Below are 20,924 nucleotides of genomic sequence, written 5' to 3' on the forward strand. Positions count from 1 at the left end.
GGGAGAGAAATTTTTTTCTTTATTATATGTTTTTTTTTTATAAAACATAACCACATAACACAAACGTTCTTTCCATTCTTATTATATAATCAGCAGCTCACTAATATCATCAAATAGATATATATTCATCATCATGATCATTTCTTAGAACATTTGCATCAATTCAGAAAAAGAAATAAAAAGATAGCAGAAAAAAATTTATACATACCATACCCCTTACCTCTTCCTTTCACATAGTGAAATGATCACTAGCATTTCAGTCTGCTAAATTTATTTTAACATTTGTTCCCCCTATTATTTATTTTTAATCCATATATTTTACTCATCTGTTGATAAGTTAGGTAAAAGGAGCATCAGACACAAGATTTTCACAACCACACATTCACATTGCAAAAGCTCTATTTTTATACAGTCATCCTCAAGAAACATGGCTACTGGAGCATAGCTCTGCATTTTCAGGCAGTTCCCTCCAGCCTCTCCGTTACATCTTGACTAACAAAGTGATATCTATTTAATGCGTAAGCATAACCTCCAGGATAACCTCTCGACTCTGTTTGGAATCTCTCAGCCATTGACACTTTATTTTGTCTCATTTTGTTCTTCCCCCTTTTGGTTGAGAAGGTTTCCCAGTTCCTTGAAACTGAGTCCCAGCTAATTCTAGGATTTCTGTCCCACGTTGCCAGGAAGGTCCACACCTCTGGGAGTCATGTCCCATGTAGAGAGGGGAAGGGCAGTGAGTTTGCTTGTCGTGTTGGCTGAGAGAGAGGGGCCACATCTGAGCCAACAGAAGAGGTTCTCTTGAGGGTGACTCTTGGGCCTAATTTAAGTAGGCTTAACCTGATAAACTTTTTTTAAAAGAAACTTTATAATGTAGATTTATGTAATGTTTTGTGTTTAGTTAATAGATTTTCAATTAAACATTCTTTGTGTTAACTATTAAACTTTTTGAGTGAGTGGAAGGGAGATTCCAAAGAAACTGTCAAGAGGGATTATGATTTTCTTAGAGTCTGATGGCAAGACAGAATGCTTGATAAAGAAACTTAATTTGTAAAGAATGAATATATTCTGAACATGGAATTGCTATTATTAGCCAATAGTTGAATAATAGATAGACAGAAGAAAATGACCTCACATACAAATAATAGAACATGAACTTTATAACAGAGCCGAACAGCAAATCAGTGGTGCCCAGAGAAGTTATGTTTTCTAACTCTTGTGAATATTCTGTGGTGCCCTAATGTTAATGGAAAGAAAGACTGATGTATAGAGATAGACTGTTGGTGATCAATTTATATAACACCTGAGTTTCTTCTTTTCCTCTTTTTCCCTTTCCTCCTTCAGTTTGAGGTAGGGATGGGACAAGGAAATAGAACAATGGAGAGAATGGCCTGCCCTATCCTAAGTCAGGAAAATTGGACTGAGTAATTGGAGACTGAGGTTTTTTTTTCTTTCCCTAATCGTCTCCCTTAAGATATTATTTTTCTGATAATTTTTTTTCCTGAGTTTTTTATTTTTAATTTAAAATTTTTTATGATATATATTCACAAACCATGTATGTAATCATCTAAAGTGTACAGTCATTGGTTCATAATTATCATCATATAGCTGTGCATTTATCATCACAATCAACTTTTTTTCTTTGTAAAAAATAACATTTATAGAAAAAAGCAATACGTTTCAAAGCACATCACAACAATTAGTTGTAGAACAAGTATCAGAGTTTGGTATGGATTATAATTCCAGAATTTTAGGATTTTAGTTCTAGCTGCTCTAAGATACTGGAGACTAAAATATCAATATAATGATTCAGCAATCATACTCATTTGTTAAACCCTACCTTCTCTGTATAACTTGACCATCACGTTTGATCTTTCTCCCGCTCTTTAGGGGTATTTGGGCTATGCCTATTCTAACTTTTTCATTTTGGAAGGGGCTGTTGATAATATGGGATAGGGGGAAAATTGATGTTCTGGAGAAGCTGGCCCCTCTGCGTTTCAGGACTTCTCTGGTCCAGGGACCCATTTGGAGGTTGTAGGTTTCAGGAAAGTTACCCTAGTGCATGGAACCTTTGTCTTGTATAACACCTATATAAGGTGTTTGGTTGAGGTTTGGCAGGCTATGACCGGTGAAAGCTTGCATAAGATTGACATCCAGAGTAGCCTCTAGACTCTGTCTGAACTCTCTCTCAGCTACAGATACCTTATTTGTTATACTTCTTTTCCCCCTTTTGTTCAGGATGGCATTTTGATCCCGGAGGCTGAGTTTATAAAATTAGACGATCCTGGTATCTTAACTCTAACATTTACTTGCCAAAGTTTGTCTTTGTCAGATTTCCTATTGCTTGTCTTTTTAAAAATTAACATATGTATGTATGTCACATGGTAAGCTAGAAAACTTCAGTCTGCCCACGTTCTTTAATAGAGGGGCCGACATGCTTTAGTTGTCAGCTTGTGACAAGTGTGCAAGCCAAAGCTTCTTCGAAGTTCTCTCCCACATTCCCTCCTGTAGCCATGACTACATTGCCTGCATGCTGCCCAAATCCTTCAGTCTATCCAGCCTCACCTCTGGCTCCAAATTGGCTATACCTTTATTTAACTCCTGTCAACTTTTCATTTTGGGAGCTATCACTCATAGTCTGAGCTAGGCATTAATAAAATTGATTTCTACTCCCCTTCCTGCTTCACTGTAGAAAGTGCTAAAATAAAAAACACTCACTGTTTAAAAACACATACATAGGTAGTCACAGAAAACCATCAGGTTTTAAAGTGCAAATCATATATATTTGAATTTTTGATTGAGGATGTTATGCAGTCATTTTTCAGGTTCATGGAATAATCATAAAAGATGACTAATTCAACATTTCTGGTAAAAGGTTTTATTTGAAATGATTCTCAAGTGGTTTTCTGTTTTTGTGCTCAACTAAATACCCCAGAAACCCACTCTTTCTTCAGTATGCTCACTGGCCAGATGCTAGCATCCTCTGGGCCTCCTTACCCCCTGAGATGTTTATAACCTGTCCTAATCTGACAACTACAGGGATGAGATGTTTATAACCTGTCCTAATCTGACAACTGCAGGGATGCTTACCAGAGTAAAGCAGTCTTAAAATTGTCAGAACAGTTTTTACAGTGGGAGTTTGTTCACCACTTGAAGTTTCCTTGACCTTTGGATTTTTGTTAGCTTATATCTCATCAGCCTTCTCAAAGTTTCCTACTTATCTACCATGTAATTCTTCTTCAAGACAGAAAAGGAAGGAACTCAATTAAATGGCCCTTTATTTTGTATGTCATCTCCCTAAGATTTGACTTTGCCAAATCGTTGTCAGTCTCTGGAGGCCCTCTTTGGTTTTTACATCCACGCTAGATAGAAAATGGTATGGTACTCGTTTTTCTTAAGAAGAAATATGTATATGTTAATGAGATATTAAGCACATGAAAATTCTTAAATTCAAGTGTTTTCTAATGAAGAAATTAGAGTAACATGGATATACATAAGTATTAGGGTTTTTCCTCTCCCCATATAGCTGAAGGATCTTATCTTTCTCAAGAAGGTCAGATCATTTTATTCCAGTTAAGATCTTTGTAAGTTTATTCAAGCTGAGGGAAGACTTCTTTCTATTAATAAGTGACAGAGTCTGGCTCGGTCTTATGGCCAGCATATGTGTGCCTACATTGGAGCTGACTGGCTCCAGGTATCTGTTTGGCAAAGTTAGCATGACAGAGTTTTGTTTTACAAAGAACACTTTGTGAAGGATTATCAAATTATCTTTAACCCTGGAATCCATTTTATTAGTAGAACCATTGTAGCTATTAATTTTTTTAATTAAAAAATATATATAACAACAAACAAACATTCTTAACATATAATCATTCTGTTCTACATATATAATCAGTAATTCACGGTGTCATCACATAGTTGCATATTCATCATCATGATCATTTCTTAGAACATTTGCATCAATTCAGAAAAAGAAATAAAAAGACAGCAGAAAAAAATTCATACACACCATTGATACTAGCATTTCAATCTACTAAATTTATTTTAACATTTGTCCCCCATTATTTATTTTTATTCCATATGTTTTACTTGTCTGATAACATAGATAAAAGGAGCATCAGACACAAGGTTTTCACAATCACACAGTCACGTTGTGAAAGCTATATTATATAATCATCTTCAATAAACATGACTACTGGAACACAGCTCTACAATTAATTTTTAACTTTAAAAAGAAAATAGTTTCACTAAAGAACAGAGTATAGGTGATGTTATTAAAGTAAAACATTATAGTGGTTAGCTTTTGTGTATTTGAAAGACTGTTGGGAACATTGAATTGTTAGGCTATTTTTAATGATTTCTCTTCCAGAGTAAAATAAAGCAAGTTTTAATTATTCCTGCTCCAGAAACACAAATTTTATTGCTCACCAAAATGGGTACATTTTTAAAGCATGAACTGTGAAGTCCTTTTTTTGTTACCAATTGTTGATTATCATTAGTAGAATTATTTACTAGTGAAAAACAATTAAGATGTCCCCGAAGTCTTCCAGAGGATGCATCGCTTGTGTTACTTAGGCACACGCTAAAAAGCTGCAGAAGGAATTCTTTGTTATGTGATTCATGATGCTTTCCCTCAGTTTTATGGATTCAGTGTTGTTTTTCCTAAGAAAATGACTTTTCTTACATTATTATCTTTTAAAATTATTACTGGCTGAGATCCTTAAAGAGTGTGTTATATGTGTAAAGAAGTTTGAGAAAAAAATTTCGAATGCCACCGATGAAGATTTTCTTTGTTTCTGACTTTTAAGTATTGATGAAAGAGAAAAACTCTGAGTTCTGTGTTTTGAATTTAAATGCTAAATAGTGTTGGTATTTATAGAAGGTTGTTTATTTTTCCCCACTTGTTTTAGTTAAGATTTTAGATGGCTTATTTTGTTTAGGAGTCATAGAAGAGACTGTGTTGTAATTGGGCCTTTTTTTTTTTTAATCTCTACATACATACTTTCTATACATGGTACACAATCACGATATCATCACATAAATGTGTGTTCATCACCATGGTAATTTTTTTGAACAGTCACATCACTCCAGAAAGAAAAAAGAAAAATTCATATATACCATGTACCTTGCCCCCCCTGTTAACCACTAGTGTTTACATCTACCCAATTTATTTTACCCTTTGCCCCCCCACTATTTATTTATTTATTAATCCATATTTTTTGCTCAAATGTCCGTACCCTACATATAAGGATCATCAATTACACAATCACATTGTAAATATTATGTCTTTATACAATTGTCTTCAAGAATCTAGGTTACTGGAACATAGTTCAACAGTTTCAGGTCCTTCCCTCTAGCCACTCCAGTATACCTTAAACTAAAAAGGAATAGCTATATAATGCATAAGAATAACCTCTAGGATAACCTTTTGACTCTGTTTGAAATCTCTCAACCACTGAAACTTCATTTTGTTTCATTTCTCTCTTCCCTCTTTTAGTCAAGAATGCTTTCTCAATCTATCGATGCCCAGGTCATGGCTTATTCCAGGCTTCTGTCTCACGTTGCCAGGGAGATTTACACCCCTAGGAGTCATATCCCACATAGGTGGGAAGGCAGTGAATTCACATGCCAAATTGACTCTCTCTCTCTCTGAGAGGCCACTTCTGAGCAACAAGAGAGGTTCTCTTGGGGATACTCTTAGGCCTAATTTTAAGTAGGTTTAGCCTATCCTTTGCAGGAATGAATTTCATAGGGGCGAACCCCAAGATCGAGGGCTTGGCCTCTGGATTTGGCTGGCCCACTGCTTGTGAGAATATTAGAAATTTTCCAAATGGCAAAGTAGGAATATTTCCTCCTTTCTCCCCATTTTCCTAAGGGGCCTTTGTAAAATAATTCTTTATTCATTGCCCAAATTGCTGTGAAATTTATCAGGGTATCACACTAACCTGGACAAACCAACAAAATCTCACTCCCTATTCAAGATTACATGTACTAAAATTTATATTTTTGACTAGGGTGTTTCCTCATATAACTTATATGGACAGCTTAATTGAATACCGTAAGTACATGCAACCTTGAGTAGGGCATGAAATTTTTTAGGTTTGTCCAGAGTGATGTCCTAATAAATCCCAGAGTGATTTGAACAGTGAATAAAAAAGTATTTGCAAAGTCCCCTTGAGGGAATGGTGAGAAAGGGGGAAAATTCAGCTTCCCCAAATGGAGAATTCTTGATATTCTCACAAGCAGTGGGGACAGCCAAAGCATTAGGCTGAGCCCCCAATGTTGGGGTTTGTTCGTATGAACTTAACCCCACAAGGGATAGGCTAAGCCTACGTAAAATTAGGCCTAAGAGTTCCCCTCAAGAGAACCTCCTGTTGCTCAGATGTGGCCTCTCTCTCTCTGAGCCAGCACAACAAGCAAACTCACTGTCCTCCCCCTGTCTGCGTGGGACATGACTCCCAATGGTGTGGACCCTCCTGGCAACGTGGGACAGAAATCCTAGAATGAGCTGGAACTCAGCATCAAGGGATTGAGAAAACCTTCTCGACCAAAAGGGGAAAGAGCGAATGAGACAAAATAGTGTCAGTGACTGAGAGATTCCAAACAGAGTCGAGAGGTTATCCTGGAGGTTATGCTTATGCATTAAATAAATATCACCTATTTAGTTAAGGTGTAATGGAGAGGCTGGAGGAAACTGCTTGAAAATGTAGAGCTGTATTGCAGTAGCCATGTTTCTTGAAGATGATTGTATAATGATAGAGCTTTCACAGTGTGACTGTGTGGTTGTAAAAATCTTGTGTCTGATGCTCCTTTTATCTACCTTATTGACAAACAAGTAAAACATATGGATTAAAAATAAATGAATAGTAGGGGGAACAAATGTTAAATTAAATTTAGTATATTCAAATGCTAGTGATCAATGAAAGGAAGAGGTAAGGGGTATGGTATGTATGAATTTTTTTCTGTTTTCTTTTTATTTCTTATTGTGAGTTGATGCAGATGTTCTAAGAAATGATCATGATGATGAATACACAACTATGAGATGATACTGTGAATCCTGATTATATATGTAGAATGGAATGATCATATGGTAAGAATGTTTGTGTTTATATGTTGGTATGTTTAATAAACAAAATAAATAATAATAAAAAAAAATTCCATGTACTTATGGTGTTCAAATAGATCATGAAAGTTAAATTAAGAAATATAGTACCCAAAATACGAATATTTCACCAAATAAACATCTCTCCCTTTAGTCTCACCCAGAAGTTGAGGTTTTAAAATATGGACGATATCATCCTTTACCCAGTCTTCTAGTGTACCTTAATCCTAACCAGATCAGCTTCATTCCTTTGTCTAGTTGGAGTCTGATCTCTTTTTCAGCTTTTTGTACAGTTCATTTGAAGTCAGATACTGCTGGCTTTCATAGTTTCGGAGCTCTAACTTTTGAGTCTTAGGTGTCACATGGGAAAGACCATGTTATCTACAAACAGCTCAATATCTCAGAATTTAGAATTAACAGTTATAACTCCTGAAAATATGTGACTACTGTAAGAGCTTACAATCTATGACCCTTTACGATAAACCCCAACCTGATAATCCAACTGGGTCTGTTTTGACCCTTATCCTAGAATGTTGGCTCTTTAGAAAAATCAGAATGACTTAATCTTGTTTGTATATGTCGTATGTGTAGACCGCCAGTCCAGTGCTAGAGCTGGAGTCTGGTGCAGTTTTAACATTAATTGTCTTCAATTTTTCAATAAGTTAAATTTTCTTTCACCCAAGTAATTGAAGTTTAGGCATTAAAAATGTTCTTGATGTATTTTTGCATTAAATTCATTTTTTGCATTAAATTTCATTATAAATTTTGTGTTTTATATGCAAGATAAATATGTTGAAATTGCAGTTGTGTGTATCTGTTATTTTAAAAATACCTAGATGATCAGCAAGCTTTGAATTCAATCATGCAAGATTTGGCTGTTCTTCATAAGGCCAGTAGACCAGCATTATCCTTACAAGAAACTAGAAAAACAAAGTCATCATCACCAAAAAAGCAGGTATTTGTTTCAATAATATCTTAATAAAATATATCCATTGTTTTATGAATTGTTTTCCTTTAATATCTGCTCTTATAGAAGGTTTGTAAAGTGTTTAGCTTTTATGCTTTTGAATCACATATTTTGTTGCATGTTGTTGCATTTCTCCATTAGATGTTATATTATAACAAATAGTAGAGGTTCATTTAATGTGGTAACTGCTCTCTAAAACCTGGTATTTCATCCATTTTTAAAACACCAAAAATAAGCAAATTGTTTTTATTTCAAGTAGTCTGTTATTTTGGAAGCTTATTATTTATAAATGAAGGATGATTTTGTTTCTTATAAATAAAATTAATTTGGGATGTCCACCAGGAAAAGTAGAGATATGGCATGCTATCTTTCTCTCTAAGAGGCTCAGCAAATGCCCCTTGTTCCTGATACCATCACTGATCAATCTTGGTGCTCTTTCCTGTAAGCCCAGATTCAGCAAAATAGTTCTTAATTAGCATTTTGGCAAACACTTGATTGATGGTAGTTGACTCTGCAAGTGAAGCCTACTTTCCCCTCTGCTATATTTTAAATGAGTGACTAGAAAAAAAGAAGATTTAGAAATTGCAGAAATTTTATCTCATCTCTGATTGATTTTATTTATATGACTGATTTGTCATTTCATTACAGAATGATGTTCGAGTCAAATTTGAACATAGAGGGGAAAAAAGGTAAATGTCTGTTTACTGATTTAATCAAACACGTGTCTTAGTTAAGCCATGAAAGTTTTTTATTTTATTTTAATGAAGACTCATAGCTTACAAACTGAGAATGGAGTAGTGTGCAACATACTTAGATTTAAGATACAAAGGATCTGTCAAAATTCAGGCTAAGCATTAGCAGTGATAATGCTTTTAATTTGCAATATCAAGATAATAAGATAAGGTTGCTGAATAATACACCTTTAAATTTTATCTTTTTTTCTTATTTTTAATCAGTGTGAATTAAGTATACTTTTCCTTATCTAATAATTATATCATCCCTTCATGTAGTTTACAGAGTTTATAGAAGTAGACTTAACGTTTATAATTTTGATTATTCTCTAGAGAATGCAAGGACAGGACATGTGTTTAATTCGTAACACTGAGGAAGGCTGAATTGGAATGGTGGTTGTAAATTATTTAGTAGGGGTGTCAGCCTTATTTCACACCTGGTAGCTATATGACAAGGTGATAATTGTGGTGCTGGTGGTGGTTAACAACTGAATTGCTAACAAAACCTAATAGGTGGAGCATATGGGATTTCGTTTCTGCTTTTTGGGTCTCTTATTAAATAATTAATGAAAGATCTATCAGTTGTAAGGACTTTAAAAAGGCTCACAAATCATGTAACCTGAAGATGTAAATTGTTTTACACAGATATTGAAAATGAAATGTGCCAGATTCACCAAACAACTGTTGTCCAGCCTACTTTTTTCATCCTTTAACTCTTTAATGGATTTCCCAAATATTTTCATTCATTCAGCACCATCTTGAGGGTTAGGCCCTGCAGGAATTGTGGAAGCAAAACAGACATGGTCTCACCCCTTGAGGAGCTTCCAGTCGAAGGGATGGTCCTCACACTTGGGAGCATACTCTGTAGGGGCAGGAAGAAAAAAAAGAATAATAGTTTTTTTTTTTTTTTTTTTTTGGGTGCATGGTCCAGAAATCGAACCTGGGTCTCCTGCATGGAAGCATTCTACCACTGAACCACCTGTGCACTCTATAATTTATTTTTAAATTTAGTTCTTTAAAAATATTTATTTGGGGGATTTGGACATTTTACATAGCTCTTTGATATTTGTGTAACATTTTCAGAGCAAATTAAAAACTGCAGAAAATTTTGAAAATGAACTTTCCCCCCCCATTTTTACGAGGATAGAAAAAAACTCTGGAGTTGTTTGTGTTGAGGATTTGTGCCGATCAAGAAATTAGCTCTTTCAGTGTTCAAGTAAAGTGAATGTTTATCTATTTTTACTTAATGATATATCTCTCTAGCTAGTAGGTAGCTGTTATAAGTGTGTTATTTAACTATGACTTAAGAAAAAAATATTTAAATTTTTTTCTGTATATAGAATCCTTCAGTTTCCCAGGCCACTTAAACTGGAAGATTTGCGGTCTAAAGCTAAAATTGCCTTTGGGCAGTCTATGGATCTACATTATACCAATAATGAGGTACATGTAACCTTTAATAGTTCATATTTTAAAAAGTCGTATGATTACATAACAGATTGTTTGAGGACTTTTCTGCCTTTTATTTATTTTTTATTGGTATATATTTGCATATCATTTAATCATCTGAGTGTACAATCCGTGGTTCACAGTATCATCATATAGCTGTGCATTTATCATCCAACTGACTTTTTTCTTTTTTTTGTGAAAAATAACATATATACAAAAAGCAGTAAATTGCAAATGTGCTTTTCTTTTGAATTGACATAAGATATATTAGAGGAGTTAAGTACCACAAGTAAATTTTTTTAATTTGTTAATTTTAACTAATTAAAATAGATTTTAAAAAAACTGTGGACAATATTAGAAGATGCTACTGTGCAAATTATTGAATGAAAAACTGTAGTAGGAGGAAATATATATATATAGTACTTTAAAGTTTGCTATTTACTCATATTTTGTTTTTATTTTGTGCAGTTGATGAACCCTCTTTTCCTTTGTATTCTACACTTGTTTACAGAGGCAGTAGAGCTTTGGTAGTCAGACTTAATCTAGTTAAAGCTAAAAGCTTACTTCAGTGTTGGTTAGGACAAGATCAGCTTATTATGTTTTGGTTTCTCATTAGAAGAATCTTTGCCTGGGAATTAGTAATTATGATTTTGAAAGCTTGCTCTGGCTCTCACAGGCTCTGTGTTTTGGGGGAACCCCTTTTTGTTAACCTGTAAAATTAGGGTTGGATTAGATGATGTCTGAGGTTTTTTCATTTCTAGAGATCTTAAGATCTTACATTTTACAGAAACAACTTAGTTTGTTTATTTACAGGAAATATTTATTGAGCACCACTATGCCAGGCTGAAGTGGGGTGACTTACAAGTTGCAGCACCTCGTGGACTTTATAGACTTGTGGTTGAATCATTTAATAAATGAGTTGTTTAAATGTAGGAGGTTCTTTGAAGGAAATGCATAAAGTATAAAGAATAAAGGTCAAGGGCAGTTGGTGTCCTATTTGGATTGTCTTAAGAAAGAATTAACTGTTGTGGTGAGTTTGTACTAATACTTGATTTTTAAGAAGCCACTATGCAGTTTTGAGGGAGGAGCATTCCTGGTGGAGAGCAGCTTGAGAGCAGCATATGCGAACATCCTGAGGTGGAAAAGAATTTTATATTTCAGAGATAAAAAATCTGTCAGTGGGGATGGAGTGACAGTGGAAATCTTAGTAAAATTAATGCAAGATAATACGTGAAAATTCTTTGCAGATATTAAAATATTGTACAGATAAAAATATTTGAAAATATTAGATTTTTAGATGAACTATTTTTAATTGAAAGCAAAAGAAAATGCTAATATAAAGAAGCCACTTATAGTTGAGAGCTAGACTTATTTTGTTAAAGTAAAAATGCATATCCTAAACACTCAATGTTCCTGAATAAAGCAGTGACTGCTGTGCTATAATACTACCTTAAAATTATATTTTTCAAATACTTTTTGGGTTTTCATTTAGCCACAAACATATGTTGGTACCTAGCCTATATCTCAGCACTGATTATTTCCATGTATACTGGCCTGATATCCAACTGCCAGCACCCAAGAAGGCATTTTTGCCTCTGGAGCTGTGGCCTCTGGGGTCTCTATTGAAGTGCCTGTGGGTGGGAATGGATGTTTAGGGTAGGGTGGTTGGGCCAACTTGTCCACAGTGGTATTACATCCTTTCAGGGTCTTCTGTTCCCTGTCTCCCCCTCCATTCCCCTACTAGTGTTTCCTTTCCTATATAAATGACTGGAACTTGAATCCTTATCTCATATAGGATTCTGAGGCAAATCAGACATAGATATATTTTTTTGGACTAGAATTGTGTCATGGAAAACTTTCAAATACCAAGACATGGTAAGTCTACAATAGTGCCTTAATCTTCAAGCCAGCTTTCTAGTAGGTCTATCAAAAAAGATGAAGTTGGTTTGATACAGTTTGTTCATATTATACCTGTGCCAACTCCTAGAATTGTCATTTCTTTTCTGAGTTTTCCCAAGTTGTTTATATCCTTTTTTACTAGGGTTTTCTTGAGGATGGACGTCAAGTTCACTGCTCAGTAGTTTCAGGAACCTTCTCCCATTTTGTGAAAACTGGGAAATTTCCCCATTGTCAGTTTCTTGTTCTCATGACTTTTGCCATCATATCTGGGTGGCCCCTTGGCAGAAATGTGGTCGAGGTGGCTTTAGGGTTAAGATTACGTTTATGATTGCTTACTTCCCTGAGATTCTGTGAGAATTTGTGATTCTCTGAGTTAGTCATGTCCTGATTCACATTCTGACAAATTGTATCAAACCAAGTGCATGCCCTTATACACATATATATATGCACATATACATATGTGTGTGTATATATATATATATATATGGTGAAAAATACATACAGTGTTTAGGTTAGTGGATTGTGGACAAGTGAAAACCTCATGTGTATTGCATATTATTCCAGCTCTATAAAGATTTTCTTTTTTAGGGCAATATAAATTCCCCTGTTCAAAATGAACCTTATTCTCTAAACTTCTGATTTGCCAGAATTGAAACAACTAGGCAATTTAAATTGGGGTAGGCTGGATTAGTTTGTCTCTTCTTTATCTAATAAGGTGTGTGTATATGTTGTCCTGTGTGTGTGTGTGTCTGGTGGGGGTGGGTTAGCTTAGGCAAAGTAAGTGGATTTTCTAAGATCTTCCATTTTAATTGAGTAGTACTGGAAAATCTTTTTAGGGGCTATTTTCCTTCTTTATTGTGTAAAGTCAGGAAGATAATTCACTCTTTTCAAATTTAGGTTCAATTTAATGGGTCCTTGGCTTCGATTTTTAGTTTCTTTTCCAGCAAGTATTTACATTAACATACAACTGATTAATCAGAAATTAGTCTGGGGTATCCCTTTTTTCATTTCTGGGGTATTGGAGTGGCTAGAGGAAAGTACCTGAAACTGTTGAGCTGTGTTCCAGTAGTTTCTTGATTGTTGAAGACGATTGTATAATAATAGCTTTTACAATGTGACTGTGTAATTGTGAAAACCTTGTGTCTGATGCTCCTTTTATCTAGGGTTTGGACAGATGAGTAAAACATATGGATAAAAAAAATGAATAATAGGGAGGACAAAGGTTAAAATAAATTGGGTAGATGGAAATACTAGTGTTCAATGAGGGAGGGAGTAAGGGGTATGGTATGTATGAGTTTTTTCTTTTATTTCTTTTTCTGGAGTGGTGCAGATGTTCAAAAAAATGATTAGAGCGATGAATGCCTCACTGTGTGATGATATTGGGAGCCACTGAGTGTAAACCACATATGGAATGTTTGTATGATAAGATTTATCAATAAAAATATTTAAAATAAATGAGTCTGAGGGAAATAGATTTCGTGAATGAGGCCCACATGGGTTTACCAAGCAGAAGAAAACATTCTGGTTTTTATTTAGTGTGATTTTGACAGCTAGGGACTTGCCCTTCACTCTCAGTCCTCATTTTTAAAGTTTGTGATAATTGGTGACCTTCAAATATCAGAGGGCTCACATCAGAACCACAGGCAGTTGTCCAGCCACGTGCCATTCATCCCTCCAGAGTTAGCAGACTGAGCCCGAGTGCAGTCATCAACACTGATATTTTACTACTGGATTTAAACTTATGTTCTTGTTTTTTCCCCTGAGAACAATAGTATCTTAGAGAGGTAAACAATCCTATAATAAGTAAATTCATAGTAAAAGTAAATATTCAGATTTTCCCCTTAGATGAATTGTTGGCAGAACATTCTTTATCATTGCTTTAAAATGTTTTCCAGTGCTTAAAATATAATAAAAAAGAATATCGAAGATAAGAGCAAGTTGTACCAGTATGGTTCATAATCGGTAGGAAAATTAAGAGGCTTTAGCTAGATCAACCTTGTTCTGTGATACCAAACAGTTAATATTCTTACTAGAAAAGAATTCACATAGAGAAAAAAGGGCCCAGTTAGGAGGGCCTTTTTGTTCTACTAGTAGTAAAACAAAATTAGCTATAAACAGAAATTAAGAACCTCATTTCAAGTATTAAGTAAGTAGACTTAAGCAGATTGTCTAATGGAATTCACATTAATCCTGCATTGTATTTGTTCCTGGCAGCCTTCCTCAGAACAAAGAATTTTTTTCATAAGGAAATCTGCAGAGAATAAATGCACACCATGCCAGCTAGTAGGTTTGGTTGCAGGTTGAGCTTTCAGCCCTGTGGCATGGATTCAACAACGTTTACGTAGTATCTGCTATGCTCTGTGTGGATTGCTGAGGTGGGGAGTCTTTTTCTTTAAGGAGTTTATACTGTAAAGGACCAAAAACGAGCTTTAGTTTTTTTTTTTTTTTTTTTTTTTAATTAGAGGAGTTGTAGGTTTACAGAAAGATCAGCAGAAGGTACAGAGTTCCTAAGCCCCCCTCAGTTTTCCCTGTAATTGACATTTTACATTAGTGTGTTTCACAATTGCTGAAGCAGTATTGTTATAACTTTACTATTAACTGTAGTCTGTAGTTTACATTAGTGTTCACCTTTTGTGTTATACAGTCCTGGGTTTTTGTGTTTTGTGTTATTTTGTTCTGCTGGTATACTTTGCCCGCCCCCCTCCCCACCCCCACCCTCACCATTGTAGCTGCTATACATGCTCATGTTGTCAGAATATTGAGAAGTGTACTGGACTAGAGTACAAATACATAGTTACTGCTGGAAAAAGAAAAAGTTTTATCCTTGCAGATAAAAGATAGCACCTTTGCTTTATATAGCTTTTGTGTTTACTCTTTAATGCTATAACTTAAGTTTAGCAATATGATGGAAATATCCTAGAAAATTAATCTTTAAATATGTTTTCTGGAATAATTTAATGATAAAGCAAAACGTCAAATATTTACTCATATTCATCCTCTGATTTTAGTGGTGATAGGACAGGGAGAGCAAGAGAATCTACTTATGTGTATTTGTTTAGATTTTTATGATAGGACAAAATAAGGAGCAATTCTTTTGAAAATTAAAATTCCCTAGTAATGGAGATGTTCCTGGGAGGACCTGACCAGGTGAGAAGACTGCATGACTCCTTATATTCTTTTCTGTTTAGTTGGTAATTCCCTTAACTACTCAAGATGACTTGGACAAAGCTGTGGAACTGCTTGATCGTAGTATTCATATGAAGAGCCTCAAGATATTACTTGTAATAAATGGAAGTTCACAGGTATGAATTTCAGTACTTCTTTTAGTAAGGGTTGTAGGAAATATGTTGTAAAAGTCAGTATATGAAAAACAATTACTTCTGTAATCATTGATCATATTTTCAGTATGATTAAATATAAATTTACACCCTGTATTTGCTATAGTTTAATGTCCTTGCTCCACAAAAGCACATTGACAGAATTAAAAACAAATATAATATATTGTACATGTGAAACTAATGCTTCATGAACTTGGGAAGAATTATATTAGAATTAAAATTTCAGAGTGGAAGATTTGACAAAACCTGCAAACAGTATAGAATAGCTAGGCTGCTTTTGTTAGGGGAGAGGATTCTGGTTAAAGCTGTAAAGGGTGTGAATAGCAGTAATTCTCACCTACTTTTTTCCTTTGTAGGCTACTAATTTAGAAACACCTTCATTAGAAGATTTGGATAACACAGTATTTGGAGCAGAAAGGAAAAAGCGGCTTTCTGTTATGGGTAAGAAAATTTGTGTCTGAATCATGAAATGGGTGATTTCTCTTTCTTCTCCATCTTGTAATATAGGGCAACACTTCAGTTTATCCCTGATAATAGAAGCCTATCTCTGAACTCTTTGTAACTTGCCTTATAGTTAACTACATTCTAGTATCTGATGTCCCTTGAAAATTCCTTTCAAGTATTAATAATTTCCAATTTAAGTGTTTTTTTCTTTATATATCAAGGTATTTTAATGTTTGACAAATTTAATTAAAACCTGGAAGAGATTTTAATTGTACAGATAAACTGGAGGGAAAAATATGAAAAGCAGTTGTAGAATATTAAAATTAATAGATGGAATAGATTCTAAGTTAATAAGCCTTTTCCTAGGGTTTTAATTATTGGTAAGAATACTGTCAAAATAAAGATTGCTAAGATTTTCCAGATTATGCTTTATTATTATCTCATCAGTACTCAGTTTTTTTTGGGGGGGGGGGGGCGGCAGTATATAGTCTGGGAATCGAACCTGGGTCTCCCGCATGAACAGCAAGCTTACTACCACTGAACCACCCATGCATGCTCTCACTTTTTATTTGCCATTAATAATGCACTATGTTCTAATTAAGCTTATGGTATAAAGAAATATGAATCTTGTTTGCTATTTTTGTTTTTTTTAAATTTGTTTATTAGAGCAGTTGTATTTCTAATTTTTTTATTATGGCAGTTGCTGTGGCTGTTTTTTTAGAGAGGCATATTTTGGGCACATGTGCTCTAAAACTCCCCAGTCCTGAGTGTCTTCTTCAATTTTTGTGGAGTGTTGATAGTGCATGTATACTTTTCATATTATAAAAGTATTACATTGCTTGAAAAAACACTGGTATGAAAGAATCTAACAGATAGGGCAGTGAAAATGGTCATTATAGATAATAGGAAAGCATATGAGGGTTGAGTTTGGAGTGGAAAAGTGGAAAAGCAAGAGAAACATATGAACAGGGAGGAAGTTGGAGAGTAGGATGCAAGAGAAAATGGTTGGAATCCGGCAAAGATTGGTAACAGGAAAGGGTTGTTAATAACGAAAAAAAAGATTAAATTGGCATGTGAACTACCAAAAAAATCTCCTGTTGCTCTTTTCTTTTGGTCTCCAGAATAAGCTATTTTATGAAGTTTCACTGTAAATATAATTCCTATTTTTGGTTTCAGAAGTTCTGGGAATGTAAGTGGCAGTAGTGATAGACCAGCAAAATAAAAATGACTTGTCTTTCCTATTCAGATATGTTTTGATACCATTTCAAAATTTATTGAAAGAACTTTTGGGATATGTGAATTCAAATTTCAGCTCTCTGAGTTAACCTGAGAACAGTAACTTCATCTTCTTCATGAGATTGTTGTAACAATAAATTGAGAGAACACTTGTAAAGTACATTTTACTTTTCACACTAGAAAATGTGACTGTTATGAATTATACTTTCATCATCTCTAGTTTTTTCCACAATATAGTTCCTATCATGTTAATGTAAAAATGGCCAGTTCACTTTAATTGCATTAGACAGACTAAGCTAGATAGATATTTTAAGTTTTGAGTTAGAATGATACTGAATACCTCAGTTTTGTTCCATTAATAAGTATTCTTGTTGTTTAACTTCAGTTTCAGCATAAAAAGAAACTGAAAGTTATAAAGTATGGAATTATTTGACTTTTATTGGCCCTGCTTTAAACTGGGGATAGCTTTGGTAGATCTGACCATTAATTTTTTTTTTCTCTGTGTTGACAGTTGTTTTCATTTAATTATTTTCACACCAGGCAGACATTGGGTGGCGTGTGTGCTGGTATGAAGATCTTAATGTCTGGCATCCCCATCACTTGTAAAAGTTAAGAAAAATGGGTCAAGTGAGGAGATGAGGAAATTTTCAGAGCCATTTTCCTCCCTATCTCCTTTGAGTTATGAGTCAATTGACTCTTTCTTATAAATAAGAGTATATGGCAAGAATATTGGGGGCCAGTAAAACCGTTATGGCCATAGTTGGTACAGAGCCTAAACTTGTGATTCACAATTGAGCCCCTAATCATTTTAAAGGCAGATTTCGAAAGTCACCTCTTGTAGATACATCTCTTGGTTATTATTTTGATCTCTTTCTTGCTGCCTAACAAATCACTTACAGTGACCCCTTGACATAAGGCTAAATGCTTTTTCTGCTTTAAATCTGACCAAACTTAAATGCTTACACAGCTTTTGCATGTCTATTTTATGGTTTAATTTTTTTAACTTAGAGAAAAAGGAGAGAAACTATGTTAAATAACATAGATCATTTCCACAGAACCAGGTAAAAATACTGTGTCACTGTTGCTTAAGAAATAATGTGACTAACTAGATGAATTATATTGAATGAATGACAGATTCTCCATTTTTCTGAACTCTGAAGATGTTTGAATTTCAGGGGTATGGTTTGTTACAAAAAAGCCTAATTTTAGTACCCAAGAATGAAATCTAGGATTCCAAATTCATAATATCCCTTACCTTAATATAGATTAAATGACTAAGAAGTAATCTCACTTTAGGTTTGAAGATTAAAGAGAGGAATGGAAAGAACACAGAGTCAAAAGGCATAGGTTATGTTCATTATGGACAATTTATTCATCACAGCAGCCTTGCCAAGGAGAGATTTAATCCCATATTCACAGATAAGGAAAACCAGTTCATGAAGGTTAAATAATTTTCACAAAGCACACAGATGATAAATAGCTGGAACAGAGATTTAAACCGAGGTCTGACGCTAGAGCCCATGTTCTTTCCACTACATGCTGTTGCCTTCCATAAATTATGTTTAAAGCCAATATATATCGAGATATGGGTGACCATAGGAGTTCAGAAGCAATGGCATTTGTCTCAAAATCTATATGGTATTGTTAGCCCCATGACACAGTTGTCAGCAGTCAAAAACCATACCACCTAATAAGTGTAAGATGAAGTAAATAATTATGGTAGAGTGGGAGTTTAGAAAGGGTATAAAAACATCTGAAATTTTACAAACATCGATGTTCTGCTGACTTTAAATAAAAAATTGGATTTCAGTTGCTAAGGTCACTGGTGACATAGTCTAGAAATTGTGTGTATTTTTAATTAAAACAGGAATTGATATCCTTGCTAATCTTTATAAAATCATATAATTTTTTTCCATTGAGGTCCCACTAGCAGAGATAGAAGTTCTCCTCCCCCAGGATACATTCCAGATGAATTACACCAGGTTGCCCGGAATGGGTCATTTACTAGCATTAACAGCGAGGGAGAGTTCATTCCGGAGAGCATGGACCAAGTAAGTAAATGCTTGATGTAGGTTTTTATTCTACTTCATGGGATGTATTAAGGTCGAGGGGGAAGTGTATGGGGGAGTATGTGTGTGTGTGTGTGTTATTTATTTTTTTTTGTATGCTGTATGGCAGGGTCTCATTTCATTATTTTTCCATGTGAGCATTCTGTTACTGCAGCAACATTTGTTGAATTTTTTGTTTGTTTTGTTGGTTTGCTTTGCTTGTTTGTTTTTTTTGGGAGAAAGTGCATGGACTGGGAATCGAACCCGGGTCTCTCACATGGCAGGTGAGAATTCTACCACTGAACTACCCTTGTACCCCCGTATGTGTATTTTATTTTTTTTGGTTACTTGTTCTCCAGACTCATAACTTTATTCTTAAGTGAGCAAAATAACAAAAAGTATAGGAAAAAGCCCACTAATTTACATGTGCCTGTGTGCTTTGATATAAAAGGAAAGCTAGAATAAGGTTGATTTTCTGTTAAAAAAAAAATTCATCTGTTTGAAATCCTGGGATTAATATTCAGATTTTTAAGTTAATATTTGATAGAGTTAAACTATAAATATTTAACTTTGTGAAGCTAAGGTTTCTGATTTTCTAAAACATTTAAAAATCTACTTTAGTTTTGTAGTATTGAAATATTTTCATGGAGTTTTTTTTCTGGGTTTTTAACACATTATTTACTTTCAATTGTGAAATATACATAACAAAATAATCATTTGAACATTTTAAGTGAACAATTCTTGACATTAAGTACATTGAAAATGTACATTAAGAACATTGTAACTTTCACCACTATTTCCAGACTATTTTTGTATTTTCAAACCAAAACTCCTACTCATTTAGCCATAACTTCCTGTTACCCCTCCCTCCAATCATTCTACTTTCTGTCTCTATGAATTTGCTTATTCTAAATATTATATGCAAGATAAATCATACAATATTGTCCTTTTGTGTCTGGCTTGTTTCACTCAAACGTTGTCTTCAAGGTTCATACATGTTGTAGCATATACCACCATGTCACTTCTTTTTATGACTGGGTAATATTCCATTGTATATATACACCACATTTTGTTTTGCCATTTGTCTGTTGGTGGACACTTTGGCTATTAATAATGCTATGAACATTGGCGTACAGTTCTCTCTCTGAGTCCCTGCTTTCCATTCTTTTGGGTATCTATGTAAAAGTGGGATTCCCATGTCGTGGTACTTCTGTGTTTAACTTTCTGAGAAATGATCAGATTGTCTTCCAGTGTCTTCACCATTTTACATCCTCATCAACAGTGTACAAGATGTGGATGTTCTTCCACATCCTCATTAACACTTGTTATTTCAGTTTTTTAAAAATAATAGCCATCCTAGTGAGTATGAAATGGTATCACATTGTAGTTTTAATTTGCATTTCTCTAATGGCTAATGATGTTGAGCATCTTTTCATATACTTATTGGTTATTTGAATATCTTCTTTGGAGAAATGTCTATTCAAATCCTTGGCTCTTTTTTTTTTTAAATGCTTGAAATGTTACTTTATGGTTTTTCATTGGAAACATACAACATTTTTAATGGAATTTCAAAATTAGACACAGACTTGTTCAAAATCTAAGGACAGTATTATGTAAGGACAACATAAAAATGGATAGGAAAGTTTCATTTGGTGAGGTCAATCTAAAGGATGCATAACCATGTTATGTTGGATGCTTATAAAAGGTGGTAACCTT

The 20,924-nt window shown here is 34.4% G+C and overlaps 1 protein-coding gene across 4 annotated transcripts in view; it reads left to right on the forward strand.

Moving 5' to 3' along the window:
• Positions 1-20,924, forward strand: part of MAP3K2 (mitogen-activated protein kinase kinase kinase 2) — a 101,957-nt gene that overhangs the window by 44,591 nt on the left and 36,442 nt on the right. For 2 of the 4 annotated variants that reach the window (XM_077153485.1, XM_077153486.1), the window contains exons 3-8: positions 7,936-8,054; positions 8,715-8,755; positions 10,138-10,237; positions 15,331-15,444; positions 15,837-15,921; positions 19,081-19,211. In XM_077153485.1, the coding sequence (XP_077009600.1) occupies positions 7,936-8,054; positions 8,715-8,755; positions 10,138-10,237; positions 15,331-15,444; positions 15,837-15,921; positions 19,081-19,211 (590 nt within the window). Of the gene's footprint in view, positions 1-6,980; positions 7,088-7,935; positions 8,055-8,714; positions 8,756-10,135; positions 10,238-15,330; positions 15,445-15,836; positions 15,922-19,080; positions 19,212-20,924 lie in introns of those variants that run through there. The other 2 variants (XM_077153487.1, XM_077153488.1) reach the window with 2 other exon arrangements.

Source organism: Tamandua tetradactyla, chromosome 3 (assembly GCF_023851605.1).
Source record: "Tamandua tetradactyla isolate mTamTet1 chromosome 3, mTamTet1.pri, whole genome shotgun sequence".
NCBI classification, from domain to species: Eukaryota; Metazoa; Chordata; class Mammalia; order Pilosa; family Myrmecophagidae; genus Tamandua; species Tamandua tetradactyla.